At 36.1% G+C, this 18,576-nt stretch overlaps 1 protein-coding gene across 1 annotated transcript in view; it reads right to left on the bottom strand.

The window, feature by feature from the left end:
• The window catches only part of NUP205 (nucleoporin 205), an 82,623-nt gene that overhangs the window by 18,117 nt on the left and 45,930 nt on the right, over positions 1-18,576 (bottom strand). The window contains exons 24-35 of the mRNA XM_046669582.1: positions 18,155-18,304; positions 17,499-17,570; positions 16,999-17,156; positions 16,161-16,241; positions 15,200-15,391; positions 14,144-14,411; positions 13,952-14,050; positions 5,790-5,938; positions 4,624-4,815; positions 3,602-3,723; positions 2,092-2,230; positions 606-732 (exon numbers count right to left, since the gene is read on the bottom strand). Of these exons, the coding sequence (XP_046525538.1) occupies positions 606-732; positions 2,092-2,230; positions 3,602-3,723; positions 4,624-4,815; positions 5,790-5,938; positions 13,952-14,050; positions 14,144-14,411; positions 15,200-15,391; positions 16,161-16,241; positions 16,999-17,156; positions 17,499-17,570; positions 18,155-18,304 (1,749 nt within the window). The remainder of the gene's footprint in view (positions 1-605; positions 733-2,091; positions 2,231-3,601; positions 3,724-4,623; positions 4,816-5,789; positions 5,939-13,951; positions 14,051-14,143; positions 14,412-15,199; positions 15,392-16,160; positions 16,242-16,998; positions 17,157-17,498; positions 17,571-18,154; positions 18,305-18,576) is intronic.

Genomic DNA, 18,576 nt, shown 5'->3' with positions numbered 1-18,576 from the left:
GAGAGAAAATTCTGGTGGTGCAAGCAGCATGATTCAGCTCATGACCTTTACCCTACCCCTCCGAAGCAGTATGGAGGAAAGAAGATAAACCAAGAGACTCTTGCAAATTCTCATGGAGACACTACAATTTCAAAGAAGCCTATTAGAGTAACTGGGTAAGCCATGGAGAAATCGAGAGAAACACCATTAGGAGAACAACTACATAGCACTATGGGACCTCAGACACTAGAAGAGTGGCCTGACTTGGCATCATCTAAGGACACTGGAATGAGTTGGGAAAATGAGCATAATAAGCCCACAGGACTGAGACACGCCAGAGTCGGGTACAGTGGAGGCTGGGATCTCCTCAGCATGAGCATAGGCCCCAAGTGCCTCAATAGGTAGTGGGATTTTGCATATTATTTTCTTGAACTCTGAATTTTTTATATGAGTATACATAATTTTTATAAATATAAACTTATTACTTTTAAAAAAGGCAGTTAACTCTGTGAGTACCAATTTCAAATAGGTCATATATAGCTGCAAAGTAATAGAAACCTCATTCTATTAAGTGTATGTCAATCTGTAAAGAATTCTTAAAAGTCCATTCAACATAATCAACTCACCAGGAAGTCCTGCTTTACTTATAATTCCTGTCAGTAGAGCCAATTCCTGCAAAGACCCAGCACTAACATCTTGACAGCGCAGGATTGCTTGTATGGTATCAGAATGCGAAATGAGAAACTGCAGCACCTACACAAAGGAAAAGGAGGAGAAGAAAAAGGACAAAGAAAAAAAGAAGGAAAAGGAGGTGGAAGAGCAGAAAAGTATATTATAAATAAATTTATAACTCATCTTTTTAACAACATGGAAGCCAGTAATTCAATGTAATGAAGAATTTTAGATAAGCAATTGTGTTTTGCACTTACATAGTTTTTTCCTTCAATAAGTAAATATTTACCTAAAATTCATAAGAAAGCTAAAGATAAGGATTATTTCAAAGTTTAGAAATTAATATATTTAGAGGCTACTATAGAAGAGTATAATATAACTTAGAACTACTGTATGAAAACTATTATTTGACCCCTATTTTATTTCCTTTTTTTTTTGTCCAAATGGAACTAGAACATGAGTTTAAAATAAGTGAGTACAGAGACCAGCCCTGAGAGCCTAGTGGTTAAAGTTTGGTGTTCTCACCACTTTGGCAGCCCAAGTTCAGTTTCTGGTTGTGGAACCACACCACCCGTCTGTCAGTAGCCGTGCTCATGATATGACAGGCTCACACAGAAAAACTAGAAGGACTTACAACTATGCACTGGGGCTTTGGGGAGGCAAAAAATAAGTAAGTGGGTGTGAAAATGACTTATTATTTAATGTGTCACGTTAGAAACAGCAGGATTCTACCTTGGTGAGATAAGCCTGAAGACTGACAGCAGGGAAAGCAGGTAAAATTACCATAAATCATTAGGACAGAGTCCCTGAGGGTATCACAATAATAGAGCAACACAATAAAAGACTGCAGATTCATAATGATAAGCTTAAATAATCAGTGAAAGGCTAAGTTATATATTGTATTATTAGTTTAAGGAAACAAAGAAATATATTTCTTGAAGCTTTCACTGAAAAACAATGAGGATAAACCTAATTTCTGGTGCTCAAAGAAAGTTATATTAGTTAGAAAATTCACTTATTTAAATTACTTCATTCTCTAAATATCACAACTAAATATGGTGTTATCTATCTTTCGTATTTTTTGCAAGGCCTAGTACAATGCACAGCCTCCTCTCAATAAATACCTGGTTAAATTACATTTTAGAAGCCAGCTTATTCCTACCACAATAATTGCTTCCTTTTACAGAAGAACAAATTTAGATCTCTTGCTTTCCATCTCAGTCTTCTATTAATTAGCAGTGGTGTTTCATTCAAACAAGAATACAAAAATGGGCCAGTGACGTTCAGAGCAAAGTACAAGTGGCTTGTTTTTGATACCCAGGACTGCCACAAACAGTATGACTAAGGGAAATTCACTTATGCTTTCTATGCCTAGGGTTTCTGCATATGTAAAATGAGGACTTTACACCAGGTGATTTCCTCACTAAGGATTCCTCTTACCTGCCCTGCTGCCTGCAAGTGCTGGGCCATACTAGATGTGAGGATAACTTGACACAAGCGGAGAGCTGGAAGGAGAATTTGACGGTACCGGTCCACCGGAGAAGGGATGAACACTGGGGGATCTCTCATGCCAAACATGCTGCATTCATTTCCACCGAACAAGGAGAGAGCAACGGTCCAAGAGTTAAGGTACTCCTAGCAGTCCCTGACCATCTTCGTGGCAAATAATCACAGGTGGCTGATTAAAATGTGAGTACAAATGAGCACTCTGCATCCCATATAGACAGTTAGTAAAAATGGAGTTATTTGAATTTTGAAAAATCTTAGTAAGAAAATCTGTATAATTTGAAAAGACAGCGCTTGAAATTTCCTAAACATATTTATTCTATTCTAAATCTTCCCTTGGGCCATAGAGACTATGAGGAAGAAATAGATAAAAACAAAAGTTACCTTCCCCAAATTTCCCTCTCCTATACCCAAAGCCAAAAATGCATCTACAATGTCCATTATATTGTAAAAAACAAGATTTTTAAAAGTTAAAAAGATGTTGTAAAATCACTTAACTTTTAACATTAGATCTCAGAACCCTATCTTAATAAACCAGTTATTTATTATAAATGTTTGTATTCAAATTTTTAGACAAAAGAAAATGGTTGTGTGTTGAAGAGAAGGGAATGAATGCAGAATACGGAAATAAAAGGAAATAAGAGAAAGGCTTTGCACAGAAAAAGTGATAATAATATGCCATGAATTGAGAAATGTAATTAACTCAATCCTCTTCACCTAAGATGAAAATAGTAACTCTCATGTTTAAAACTTTAGAAAGCAATATAAAAATTTTTTTTCTAGAGGTAATCTAGTTCTATAGTTAAACTGAAAGAACAACTATTCAATTTAGCAAGGGATCTTTCGAAGAAAATTAAGCGTTATTTACCGCTAGGAGGGTATGCTATCTGCCTAACAATGTTGTAGACAAGTAGACAAAAAAGGAAAAGAAAATCCATATTCAAACTCAACTGACAAATGTGCTAAAAAGCTTGAAACTTTAAATAATTTGACACGAAGGTTTCAAATTAGCAAGTAGTTGGCAAAACGTCAAAATGAGAAAAATATAAAATTCTATCAGAATCATCAGCAAGAGAAAATTCTCAACAAATTATAATTTCATTATAATACTTTAAAAGACCACCAGAAGTTAAAATATGTATTTCTATTGAGCAAAACAATAAAGTTGGGAAAAAAAAATTTACTAACAAAATGTTCTTCCATTTCCCTCTCCCATTACTACTCTAAAATGGAAAGCATTAGGTCCCTACCCACTTTTACCTTTATTAGCAACTTGCACTTATTAGTAAATGTCAGGGGTATATGACCAAAAAAAATCATCAAGTTGAAAGAGTACTGCTCAAACAGAATTATACATCAGTGGCAAAATTACATTTGGAATTTCTTTTTCCCTTAATAATCCTCTAATGGGAACTTAACAAAACCAATCTATAGGGACACTTACCCCTGTGGGTCCATTTCGGGGCGCATGTCATAGACTTGGCATTGTGCCAGTCTCACAATGACCCCAGACCTCAGCAGCTCTAAAGCGCCCTGCTGTATCTTAGCCACTCTTGTGAGAAATGCCTAAGAAGTTACAAAAGGAAAATTATCAGGACAGAAACCATATCCAAGGGCCTCAGATAAAAATAAGACTCATGGCACATGTCTGATCTTTAATCATCACTGAAGAGAAATTCTGAGCTAGCTATGAAGGGGCACATTACACCCATAGGATTTTTATGAAGATTAAATGGCACAGCATATCTGAAGTGCTGCATACAGTATGTTGCATAAATATTCAACTCAGCTGTAGTTTCTGTTATTATCATCGTGTGGGCTTATGGAGGGCAGGAAACACTGTTTTGCTCACAGCTGTATCTCTAGTACCTAGTGCCATGCCTTGCACGTAAGAGGTATTTAATAAATACGTGTTGAATGAATGAACAAAGGAGGGAAAAAAAGAGTCAATAAAGAATCTAAAGACTTTAGTGCTTCTATTATTATGACATTGTGATATTTTTAACCAGGAGGAAACAGAGAAATTAAAACAGATTTGGGGGAAAGGAAATGATGAATTATATACGGTATGGAAAATCCTGTTTAAAGTATGACCAGCACATCTGCACTGGAATGTTCAACAGGTAACTAATACAGACTGAATTTTGTGGTGAAGGACAGTTTTGCTCACTGCTCTCCTCACAGAGCACTGAGTGTCATATCATTCATCATCAGCAGCAACCTGAGTGAGGAGGCAGCAGACCCATTACCCAACTAACCCTCTCAGGATCTTTTCAACTCAACCTTGGCATGCCTAGAAGACACATTTCTAGCAGAGGTCCCCAAATTTAAAACTCCTTAGAAATGATTACAGCTTACAAGACAGAAATATTCAAAACATAGGCCACGTTGCTGTTCTTTAATATATCTACAGCCCTAGGCAGAAAGGAGCTATCCATCTAACTGCAAATGAATATAAAGCCTTACCATTTTAGATTCGTAAGTATAAAGGGCTTTTAAAAGGGGAGGTTGTGGAGTGAGTAAGCTCTGCAAAGTATGGTCATCTTCTACCAAGCTGTCCACAAGCACCTTCAAATAGCCACTGTTAGAAAGATACAAAAGCCACTGCTGCTGCTTATCTACAGAGACAATCCGATCAAGGAGAGCCAGTGCCAGCATCTGAAGAAAAATAAATCAAAGGCCAAAACATAAAGATGGCTACCAAAATCAACAACAGAAAATGCCTTTATCTGGAAATATTCAGAGCTTTCCTTAGAAAGAGAATGGGTGCTTGCAATAAAACTTTCTGTCTCTGTTTTGTTGAGAAATTGAAAGCTATATATATACAGAATCTTGATTTATTAATAAAAGGAAAAATTTCTGGGTAAAGTTACATTTCTGAAACAAAACCTAATACATTAAAATAATGGTATGAAATATATTTTAGTAGAATCTAAACATTACTTGTTAGAGGAAACGGATCTTTAAAAATAGCTTTTTTCCCCCCAATTGTGAAGTTTTACATGCTCATTATAGAAAGCATAGAAAAGTATATAAAATACATAGTCTGATAAACACAGTTAATCCATTTTGGTCTATTTCCCCCTAGTCTTTGTTCTATGCATAAAAACACAAACATTTTTTAACATAAGTGACAATTCACTATACCATTTATATTTTACCCTTCAAAAGCATGACTCAAATGCTACATTGTTTTCCACAAGCAGGAAGTTATCTTCTCACTGCATTATCACCAGTATGCCACAATATTTTAAAGAAACACAAGTGCAAATTCTCCTCCACAAAGCAGAGAAAGATATATTCAGTATAAAAGCTGTTTATCCAGCATTCTCTTAACCAAAGATCTTTATTAAGCAGCATATCTGTTGTTTCTACTAGTCTAAGGCCAACCTCAAAATCAGCAGAAAGATTATTCTGAGGGAAAATTCCGAACTGAGATTCTGAACAGAATTAAACAAAACATATGAAAAACAAAATATAAATTCCAAATTATAGCAAATAAGCAAATTCACTAAAATATATTGCAGAAAATAATCTCAATATGTAACATACATTTGAAAAGCTGGTTCACTTTATACCTTAATAAGTCAGAATATGTATTCAATTATAATACTAAACAGGAGTTACTGTACCCTTCCAATCTCATGACCATCACAAGCGTCTCGACAGACCACTTCCATGAGAGCAGCACCGTAGCTCTCAATGATGGCTATGTTTTCTCGCTGTAATTTACTAAATACATCTTCAGGGGCTGTCAGCCTTTCCCACATGGTTTTCTTGGCTAAAAGGGTTACAACAGAAAAGTTTAAAACATTCCCAAAAATAAGCAGTTTGGTAACTGAGTAATTACACCTCATACACAACAACAAAAAATCCTTCCATTACTGCATGTACACAAAGATAAACCAACCAATGAGTCCGGGCAAGTAAACTTTAAGAGTACAAAGCACATATTCCATGCATGTACACTAAGACAACAATGCTATCAGGAAAGGGATAAACTATTCTTAAAGAAATCAAAATGAATTATGCAATTCCAAGAGAACCAATATCCTGTATTTATTCTGCTAATCAACCTATTTTTATCCTTTATTGAGATCTATGAGAATTGGGCTAGAAAGAATCGGGTACAAAGTAGACAAAAATCTGCTTCCAAAAAATCAGATATTTTTATTCTTTTATATTTTTAATGGAAAAACTTTCAAAAAGAAAAAGCATACCTATTATGAAAGTAATTTAAATGTACAATGGTAATTAAAGATATGATCACATATTTTACATAAGATTCATGTAAACTTTTTAGAAAAGTTGCACAGATACATAAAGCAATAATCTCTATTTGAAACTAATCTTCTAACTTTTTTCCAACTACTGTATAGCAGCAGTGTTTTTTTAACTTTTTTTATTTTTTAAATTGCAGTAACATTGGATCATAACATTATATAGCTTTCAGATGTACATCGTAATATATTTCTAATTCTGTGTAGATTACATCATGTTCACCACCCAAAAACTAATTATAGTCCATCCCCTCACACGTGAGTCTAATCACCACTTTTGCCCCCGCCCGCCCCCGCCTATGGTAACCACCAATCCAATCTCTGTTGCTATGTGTTTGTTTGTCACTGTTTTTATCTTCTACTTATGAGTGAGATCATACGGTATTTGACTTTCTCCCTCTGACTAATTTCACTCAGCATAATACCCTCAAGGACCATCCATGTTGTCACAAATGGCCAGATTTCATCATTCTTTATGGCTGAGTAGTAGTCCATTGTGTATAAATACCACATCTTCTTTATCCATTCGTCCCTTGACGGGCACCTAGGTTGCTTCCAAGTCTTGGCTATTGTGTATAATGCTGCAATGAACATAGGGGTGCGTGTACCTTTATGCCTTTGCGTTTTCAAGTTCTTTGGATAATACTCTGCAGTGGGATAGCTGGATCATATGGTAGATCTATTCTTAACCTTCTGAGGATAATCCATACTACAGCAGCAGTTTTCAAGTTGGGGAAAGATTCTCAAAATAAGATCAGAATTGATCTGATCAATCAATCAATCAAGGTACTTCAGAATGGAGAGTAAAAATGAAGCAGGTTTAATCATGAAAAACAAAAGTAATGTTGTGGTCTACATTCTACTATAAAGTTTGCGGTAGGTACACCTTCAGAGTTTTAAAAATATTTTTCCCTAAAATATTTCTACTTTGGTTTTTAATCATACTTATTTTTAATTTCAAATAGTGTCAAAGGAGATTTGGAGATTTTTATGTTTCTCAATCCTGTCACTCCCTCAGGTCATCTGGTCCCATCTACTCCTCAACCTCATCTCCTTCCACTCACCGCCTCCTCGACCGCCACACTAGCCTTTCTGCTCCTCAAATTCTCCACTTCCTTCAGTCTCAGCATCTCTGCACTAGCAGTTCTTTATGTTCTTCCCCAGATCTTAGCGTGGCTGTCTGCTCTTCATCATTCCAGCCTCTACCAAATACCACTCCCTCAACTACATCCAACACTCCTACACACACAAATATCACAGTACTGCTTGATTTTCTCCATAGTACTTATTTACCTCAGATTGTGCTATTTTTTGGTTTCCATGCTTTTCTCTATCTCCCCACATTGGATGTAAGCTTACTGAACAATGGGATTCTGTCTTGTCTACCATATTTTCCCAGTATTTAGCACAGTGGCTGGGACAAAGGAGCGCAAATATTAATTACTGACTGACTGACAACTTAAAAGTTCAGAAACACCGCTCCAGGGCTGCCACCAGATGCCCTCGGGGTGGGGTGCCATGGGTGGGTTTTCAGGAAGCCGGCCTGAGGAGCTATGGCCATCTTCTCTTCTGTTTTACACACAGGATTGCCATAAAATTCTGTTTGACTAAAGGCTTTGAGTAAAAGTTGGAAAGCCACTACGTCATAGATTTAACATTTCTAGCCACAGATTCCTTATTCTAAATTGGCTGAAATGAGGGTACAGAGATGCTGGGATATCACTCTGCACACTCTTCCACACGACCCCTGAGGCACCCTGCAACAACCGCTAGGGCTTCATAGTGAAATCTAAAAAACAGTGGTTTGCAGAAGACCAGTGAAGTATCAAAACAATGCCTGATTTCTGTTTTCAAATTGTGACTGGATCTCGAAGTTCCACATGTTATTTATTAACAGTACTACCTAGAAATAAGAAAAATCTAAGCCTGCAATTTAATTAGAACTTTGTTTTAAATTTTCATTTTTGAAGGATAAATTAATTCATTAGAAACTACCAAGTTGGTTTCTTATACGCCAATCTGTCCCTTCTTCCAAAATACCTTATAAATCACTGCCATACAAATTTTTCTAAATACCAACTTCTTCATATCACTTTTCTCAGTAATTTTAAATAGCTATCTATTGCTTATTCAACTAGCTTTAACACTGCAGTTTCACTTGCAAGGTCATTAATAATACGGTCCTACCCTCCCAACTTGACTTTCTATTCCATCAACCCTCTCCCTTGCTCATAGCCAAGACATCCTCCTCATTCTTTGCTCCCTCCTAGTTTGGGCCTTGCCCGAAAAGCCCCCCCATTTATTCTTATGTAAATGCAACTCTCCCCACAAACTCTAGCAAAAGTCTTTATTTCCTTTCTCTTAACTCTTATAATTTCTACTTGAGGCTGGCAAACTAAGGCCCATGCACAAAATCTGACCGGCATGCCCCCTGTTTTTGTAAATAAAGTTTTAATGCAACATAGCCATGGTCATTCATTTGCACATTGTCTCTAGCTGCTTTCATACAGTAATAGCAGAGCTGAGGAGTTGCAACAGACAGCATATGGCTTGCAAAGCCTAAGATACTTACTATCAGCACCTTTACAGAAAAGGTTTGCTGGCATCTGGTCTATATCATCTAATTTAACACTTACTGTTTTATAAATACATATATTGCCATTTCTACTAGGATATAAACATAATGAAAACACGAACTCAATTAATGTTTCCTGCTTCTGGAAACAACTGAAAATAATCAACCAGCAAATGATTATTGATTTCTGTTTGTGTTGTGAAAAACTGGAAATAATCTAAATGTCCAAAACCAAGTGGGCTAAATAAATTATGGTATATCCATAAGTAGCAAAACCTATAGAGGTATTAAAAATGTTATTTAATGAGGGGGAAAAGTTCATAAAATACTGAGTGAAAAGGGAGGTTATAAATCAATACAAAAAGATGACTAGCTATAACCAAACTGTTGTGATAGTTATCTTAGAAGCGTAGAATATGGGACATTCTTCTTCCTCTTGTTTATTAGGATGTTCTAAACTTCTTAAAATCAGTATTTATTTTGAAATACAAAATAAAAGCTAAAATAGTTTTTTAAATACATGATTTATTAAGTTTTAGAGAGGTTCTAAGATTCTAGGACCTGACTCAGGTCATAAAAAAATAAAAGGAGTGATGAGAAAAGTACATCTAAATTCACATCAAGGAAAAAGCCTGCACTTACTATAGACACACATATATAGAACCATAGCTAGTGTTTTTAAGTCACTTATTGGAGTCAGACTCAAAAGAACAGAACCAACAACAGTCAAGATGCTCTATAAAATCCTTTTAGTCCCACTACTTTATGACTAAAATCATAGCTGTACTTGTACTGTAATTCCAGATCATACCAATGCCTAGACGATAAAAACTGAAAATCTCGCTATAGGATTCTCAAAAGTTTAATAATGGCAATACACTGCTGTTTTCTAATCTACTCTTTTGTTTTTTGCTGGGAAAGAGTGGCCCTAAGCTAACACCTGTTTCCAATCTTCTCTCTCTTTTTTTCTTCCCTTCCCAAAACCCCAGTACATAGTTGTATATTCTAGTTGTAGGTACTTCTAGTTCTTCTACGTAAGCCATCACCACAGCATGGCTACTGACAGATGAATGGTGCAGTCCCACACCTGGGAACCAAACCTGGGCTGCTGAAGTAGAGTATGCCTAACATTAACCACTAGGCAATCAGGGCTGGCTCTCTAATATTCTCTTTTAAAAAAATGAATGGATATCATAGTTTCATAAAAAAATAAAAACAAGAATACTGGGACCAGCCCAGTGGCACAGTGGTTAAGTTCACACATTCCACTTCAGTGGCCTGGGGTTCACCGGTTTGGATTCCGGGTGCAAACCTACACACGCTTATCAAGCCATGCTGTGGCAGGCATCCCACATATAAAATAGAGGAAGGTGGGCACAGATGTTAGCTCAGGGCCAGTCATCATCAGCAAAAAGAGGGGGTTTGGTGGCAGATGTTAGCTCAGGGCTAATCTTCCTCAAAAAAAAAAATAAATAAATAAAAAAAAGAATATTCTTGCTCAAAGTCACAATAACCCCCAAAAGCTATGAGCAGAGCAGGAAAAAAAAAATATATATGTATATATATACACACACATATATATATAGTTAGTTAGTTAGTTTGTTTGTTTTGAGAGGACTGGCCCTGAGCTAACATCTGTTGCCAATCTTCCTCTATTTTATGTGGGATGCTGCTGCAGTATGGCTTGATGAGCGGTGCTAGGTCTGCACCTGGGATCTGAACCTGTGAACCCAGGGCCGCCAAAGCAGAGCTCATGAACTTAACCACTATATCACTGGGCTGGCCCCTTATGTTTACTATAACTCCTAATTCTTACTTATAAATAAAACACTACTGAATACCATTAACTTGTCAAATGTAAACAAAAAGAAAAGGCAATTTAAAAGAAAACAGAACATACCAGAAAAGGTTATAATAAAAGTGCTTAAAATTGCAACAATTTAAACAATTTTAAAATTAAGAATTCAAACTAACATCTTCCATACAGCTATGTCATTCAGTTACAAATTAAAGTTGAATGATAAGCTCCTAGAAAATGGAAAGTTAATAATGAATCTGTTTTAAAAGCAATATAATCAATTTTACTGAAATTACTACAGAACACTCAAACACGGCTAGTCCCACGGAAATAAAACCAAGGAGGATGCACTACCTCGTCTACACTGAAGCGTTAGCACAACTTTGTTAATCTGATTAAAAATATCCTGAAAAATGTATATCTTTGTCCTTATCAATCTATCTTTAAATGTGAAATATTTTTATAACACCAGAGCTTAAAAAAACAAACCAGTAAAGAAATTAAGAATATAACAATTAGGCTTCATATTAAACATTCAGGCTCTGGTCAAAGTATTCACATTTTCTCCTAGTGGTCACTGGTAGAAAAGAGAGAGAAAATAAAAGGTGAAATGAATACAAAGAGAGATATTCATAATGTCAATTAACCCCCAGGGATTAATATGCAAAAGCAATGTCAGATTTTAATTACACTGTTTCTAATTAGGGAGACATAAGAATCCTCCAAAGAATTTTATCAACAGAATATGTATTTTGCTTCCTCTCCAGATCTACTGCATTGCCAACTTGAGCAACAGGATCCACCCAAAGGGATTTTCTGAAAGGAAGCTAACTACAAATAGCTTAAGAGCTATTGGAATTTCCTTTTCCCTAAACTGTCTGCTCATAGCCTTTGCCCATTTTCCAACTGCAGCATTGACTTGTAGGTGCTCTTTATGTATTAGAAATTAGTCCTTTGTGATATGAGTTACAAACATGTTATTGGTAGGTATTATCTATAAAATCACAATAAGAAAAAATTACAAATTACAAAAAGATAAAAGATGAAGATGTGAAGTGCTAAAGTCAAGAAAAACAGCATTCTGCTACAAATTGAGAAAACTGAATTCTAATTCTCATATCTATCACAAACAAGCAAGTCATTTAGTCTCTGTAAGTCAGATCCTTTTTACACAAAACAGAGAAAAAGGCCACCCAGTATCCAGTATACAGGGGTTATACTAAAAATAAAGTAAAAGGGGGCCAGTCTGGTAGTGTAGTGGTTAAAGTTTTCACGCTCCACTTTGGCTGCCCAGGGTTCATGGGTTTGGATGTCGGGCATGGACCTGCACACCACTCATCGAGCCATCCTGTGCTGGCATCCCATATACAAAGTAAAGGAAGAATGGCAGAGATGTTAGCTCAGTGACAATCTTCCTCAAGCAAAAAAGAGGGAGATTGGCAATAGTTGTTAGCTCAGGGCTGATCTTCCTCAGCAACCAAATAAAAATTTTGAAAAATTAAGTAAAAGTAAAATATGGTATGGAAAAATAAATATATAAACATTAAAAATTCAGTTTTTCTTTAAACAAAAATAAAGTAAGTACAGTGGCACAAAAGTGTGTGCAAAATAAATATTAAATTTAATATTTCTAATTTGAAGCTTAAACACTAGTAACTGGGAATAAAGTACTTTGCTATTTAAAATAAGTCAAAATAAGTGGTAATTATGACATGAATAAAACTAATTAAGGGATGAAATTACTCTAAAAATACATCATTTGAAAATTAACAACAAAGGAGAATTTTCTTTTATACTCATACAGTTTTACCATATCTTGATATCTTCTTATAAAAAGCATGTGTAGAGCTCCACCTAGTGGTTAAGTGGTGATTGCAAATTCAATTAAATGCAGTATTAAAAAAAATTTAGATGGGAGAAAAACAAGGGAGGTGTGTAAGGGGGAGGAGTGGGGAGTGGAATTCCTATTACTATCTCTCTAAAAAAAGCTCCTATTTGTTTAAAAAGCTTCTCTGAACTATTCTTTTATTTTCAAGGACCTTAAAAATATTTTTGTGCATTATCCAAGTGGGTAGGACGTTTCTATAAACACTTCATTTGGCTATTATTATCTTCTAAGGAAGAGATTAGATACATAGCCAATAAAGAATATATATATATAAAATGTATAGCCAGTAAAGAATTAATATGAAATAATCTGGGTCTTACACACAGAGTGGTTTTTAAGAATCTGTGTACAAAATAACAAATACTCATAAAGGTTCTCAAGGAATCCATTATCAGAAGGTGCTTATGACAAGTTCTTAAACAGGAGAATAACTCTGGCAGAGAGTACTATATATCAGTCTGCTGAATAGTTAAAAACATTTTTCCTATCTGGAAACCAAAGGGTCCAGGTTATTACTCAATTAAAAACACTAACTATATTACAGAAAGCAGCATTTATCAATATTTTACATATACACATCTTTTGACAAAGAAATTCTATTTCTGGAAATTTGTCCAAGAAAATCGTCACATTAGTACAAAAAGACATATGTACACTATTGATGAGAGTTTAAACTGGTAGAAAGCCATTTGGTAGACTCTATTAAAATAAAAACGTGCACACTCTTTCATGTGGAAATTCCACCATGAAGTACCCTTCTTGAGAAATACATAGGCACATAAAAGAATATTTGGTGCAGCATTTTTGTGATAGCAAAAAATTAGAAACAAGTTAAATGCCTATGAATAAGGCAAATGGTTAAATAAACGTTACATCCATACAATGGAATAAGAGCCGTTTAAAAATTCAACTAGATACATTCTGTGAAGTACTGCAAAGGGAAGAAAGCTGGTGTACACACTGCATACAGCACACAGCATACTGTTTAGTGGAACCAGAGGCAAGAGAGGGAGTTACATAAATATATAAGCTAATAAGGCAGTATTTGAGGGTTTGTTTTTACAGTACTCATGTGTTAGCTTCATAATTTTAGAAAACTAAACATTCTTCCTCGACTTCAGAGTAAGTGCTTTAATGATCCCATAAAGACTCAATTTCAGCTTTGCTTGCCAAAAGATGGAAAAGCGACTTTTTAACATTTAAAGCAACCAATCTCTAAAAGCAGAAAAGATTAGAAATCTATCAAATTCTACCTGCTTCTAAGGTGTCTGGTTCATCAGGTCTCTGGGCGATCTGTAAGTAATAAAGCAGAGAGCCATACAGGTGTGTCCTCACTCTCTGGAATCCGCCACCTAGGGAGACATAGTAAAGTAAAAACCTTTTTTCAAATTAAAGTTAAAACAAATACAAAAGTTATAATTTATAGAAAATTTAGATGAAAAAACCTGTCTTCAAAATGAAGTCTAACAGTTTCTTCAATATGATGTGAAGTGAAGAATCTCCAATAGAAGCAAAACCCACCAGTGGGTTCTCTGCTGGAGGAGGTGAGGTGAAAGAGCTATCAAGCATAAAAGCGTAAGGGGCCTCTCCAGGTCCCAGGACCAATGGTTGCTTCTGTTCCGTGCGAACAGCTTGGCTTAGGTGAGCCGTCAGGGTGAACACAGCACCTGCTACCACTGGCATTAACTCCTGTGCTGCTTCATCATCCAGTATCTTAAAGCAAAAAGACAAATCAGAGTGAGGACCCAGCTTTCAGCTACAATCATTAACATGTTTTATATACGTTTAGCTTTTCAGTTACCATAAGAACGTAAGAAAGGAACTATACTGATCAAAGAAAATAAAAGCTAATGTATAGAGAGAAATTTAAATATGATGCTGGGTAACACATGTTCCTAAACCAGAAGGGATTCCTATCAGAATTCCGTAGAGAGGTTTCTTAATGGAAATTCATATAAATGGCCTCGCCACTAAAGTGTCTCATTCAGTAGGTCTGGGGTGGGATCTGTCCATGAGTATTTTTTATTTTTTTATTTTTTATGGTGAGGAAGATTGGCCCTGAGCTAATACCTGTTGCCAATCTTCCTCTTTTTTTGCTTGGAGGAAGACTGGCCCTGAGCTAACATCTGTGCCCACCTTCCTCTATTTTGTGTATTGGTTGCCACCACAGCATGGCTTGATGAGTGGTGCACAGGTCTGGGCCCAGGATCTGAACCTGAGAACCTGGGCTGCCAGAGCAGAGCATGCCAAAATTAACCACTACACCACCAGGCCAGCCAATGTGTATTTTTTAAAAGCTTCCTAAGTAATTCTAATACACACTCTAGTTAGCCGCTACTATACAGAATTAATAGGTTTCTGAAGGGAAATCTTAACAATGGCATTCCACAACTCTATTTACTCCTAATCTAAAATGGAAAAAAAGGAGGTGGCAAACTTTATGTTTAAATGACACATAAATATTTGCCCAGCAGTATAAAGTAATTTAGGAAGTATGTCACCTTATCATGCACATCTTGTAAAATATCACGAATAATCAGTTGTCGATCCTCTGACTGAATGAGGTCCTGGGGACAAGCTGTCAGTATAATTTCCACCAGCTGCCTCCATGACTCCAGCGCATGCCGTTTTGCATGAAGACACTGCAGCAGTTTGTTTCTTCCTACCACATACTGAAGTATTGTGCTGATTTCCTAAAGCCGCAGAAATTAAATCACAAGGTTAGCACCTAGACAGATGATATCTTTTACTAACAGGTTCCTATTTCTAACACTGTCCATTAATCCGAAAACATTTTTAGTATGCTTTAAAAACCTGCCATATGCATGCCAGTCAACAGATATGTTTTCATGTGATACTGGTGTCAAGGGCTATGAAAATTAATATATAAGGCTGTGTGTGTGTGTGTGTGTGCGTGTGTGCATGAGACAGGAAGCAGAGGTGGTATGGGTGAAAATGAGCTTTTAACTCTATCTTCTTTCTCCTTGCCAACTGTCTACTGATACTTACTCTGGGGCACCAGAGTTGCCTAAAACCCAAATTCAATGGTATGTTTCCCTGACATGTCTTTTATTTCTTTGCCTCTTACTTTGGCCTAGCCAGCTGTTTCCATGTATGTGGTTCTTCCCACCTGACCTCTAATCCATCACTCCTCACTTGTGATGACAAATGATTCTCTCCTCCTTCATTGATAGGGAGCAAGTGAAGTCTACTACACAATATGGACAGGTTGCAAATCCTTAACTAGCCTAGCAGAAAAGATGTTATTTATTCTGGCAACTAGACATTAACTTAAGTTCAGTTTATAAAAGTTATAGAGTCAAAAGTGAAAGATTCCATTAAAATGTAATTTTTAAGGACTTTACTAATTAATGAACTACATGTCAATTTACTGTTTTATCACCTACCCAGCAATTTAAGTAGTTAAAAGGTTAAAACTAACATATACTCAATAGGGCTTACCTCCATTAGTAGAGGTCTCTGTCCTATGGCTGCCATACCCTGAAGAGCATTGACTTCAGCTACAAGAACCCTATGAAGAAGCTATATAATTGGGAAAAAAGAGGAAAAACAAGACCATTCAGACAATAGTAGAACACCTAGAAATTATTATAGACTGCCCTGAAGGGAAAATTTTGGATATCTTAATAATGTTATAGCAGCACCATCCAGTTTCTAGTCAAAACGTTAGGGGCCAGCCCCATGGCCTAGTGTTAAGTTGGGCACCTTCTACTTTGGCAGTCCAGGTTCAGTTCCCAGGCATGGACCTACACCACTTGTCAGCAGCCATGCTGTGGCAGCAACCCACATACAAAATAGAGGAAGATTAGCACAGATGTTAGCTCAGGGCAAATCTTCCTCAAGCAAAAAGAAGATTGGCAACAGATGTTAGCTTAATGGGGGGGGTCTTCCTCAGCAAAAAAAGTTAAAAAAAAAAAAAATTAGGTATCCCTCACATTCCAGAGAGTGGTACCAAAGAGCCTCTGTGGCAGGTAAGTTAGTATAAGTGCCCTGGTTAACTTCTTCCTACTAGTGAGGCAGAGAGTAAAACAGTTAAAATCACTCCATAGTTATAGCTGGGTAAGTTGACTACTAAGAGGAAGGGTGAGGGGGAATCTTTTAAAGAGGTATAATTAGGGTGGCCCATTCAGTTTTATTTCCTGGCTATTTGAAAAATGAAAACCACAGTCCAATAAACCAATATCTCTATCAGGAAACGACAATTATATGATTATATTTTTTTCTGATGACTCAAAGTCTGAACCACACAATACTGCAAACACTTTAGAGCAATCTTCACCTTGACATTGCAGACTGTCTGTCCCCGTAAATTCTTGTGTTCACAGTTGGCAATAACTTGTTCAATCTGGACCCGATCAAAGAAATCCAACTGCAAAGGCTCAGGGATCTCCTGACTGAAGTCAATCGAGTCGAGAATGCTTAGAATTTTTCGACGTACTAGAAATAGTAAAAAGTAGTTAAATTTTACTTGGGACATTGAGGAGAAGAACAAACCATTGTACTCAGCTCACTCTCAAAGATAGTGCTAATTGCAGAAAGGGCGTTAGTCTAGAAACTGAAGACTGTATTGAAATCTAAATTTGATTTTATTTCTAATACACCCATTTACAATGATACATTTTTCCCATCCTTTCATCCTAGTTATTAAAAAAAGTTTTTGGATGACAATCCTTTATATAACTTTTCTATACCAGTCCAGAATTTGCAGATACAGGAATAATAATCCATTAAAATTTTAAGAGCTATCTAAAGATTTATTACCAATTCAAAGGGCTTTACCTTTCGTGGCAGTGTCAAAGTGAAGGAACCCAGAGATGGACCTATTTTCATCTTCTAGTCCTCCTTCACCATCTGTTGGAACATCAGTAATAACGGATCAGGAGAAAAACAACATACTCCTATAATTTATTTGGAAATAGCAAATATAAGGTATTTTATTTCTAGGTCATTGTTCCTAAGTCAAAGAGCATTTTGCAAACGGATAATTAAAACACAATGGTGATGAGGACTTACCAATAACATTCATCTAATTCTTTCCATCCCTATGGGATCCACTTCACAATCATAAAGAGGACAATCAGAACTCCAAAAGAGGCAGGACCCAATCATGCCAATGAGGTGATTAGGAAAGTTTATGCTTAATTTGCATATACAATACATATTAAAATATTTTGGGTCATGCTGGCTCAGTGTGATAAACTCCACTGAATATTTGTGTATATGAATATAGCAAAATGTGGCTGCTTCAAAAAATAATAAAATGGCAATTGTGGAATGATTTTTAAATTTCATGTTTTAAGGAAAAAAATTCTAAAGGCAGGAAGAACTCATTTGGTCTACGATCACATACTAAGTACAAGATTCAGATTTGTGCTTGCATTTACACAGACCAGTCAGTAGCCCAATAAAACAAATGCCAACATTCACATGTTCACCTGAGTATGGTTTTACTGGCATGTCATCCAATAAAAGGTGCAGGAGCCTCTGGGTATGTGACCGTTGACGATTCAGAGAAGTTACCCTCAGCTCTATTGAAGCAGTCTTCATCAGCCATGACATTTGGCTCAGCATAGATATTTCATATTCTGGAAGTTAAACACTTAAGTTTAGCTCCCCAGAATAATAAGATAAAATCAGAACAGACCTAACTCATCAGACATCTTCTCATGTAAAACTGTCAATAATTTATGAAACTAGGCAACATAATAATTTATCACTCTGTAAAATTAAAAAAGAAAAAAAGAGATGCGAAGGGAGAAAATATAAGCTAGTATATATCTACAAAAGATAAGCAAAAGCAAATGAAGAACAAAAGAGAATCAAGTTTGTTACCAGGATAATTTCACAGAGATCTACA

Source organism: Equus quagga, chromosome 8 (genome assembly GCF_021613505.1).
Source record: "Equus quagga isolate Etosha38 chromosome 8, UCLA_HA_Equagga_1.0, whole genome shotgun sequence".
Classification (NCBI taxonomy): Eukaryota; Metazoa; Chordata; class Mammalia; order Perissodactyla; family Equidae; genus Equus; species Equus quagga.
This window is presented reverse-complemented; position numbering and strand designations above follow the sequence as displayed.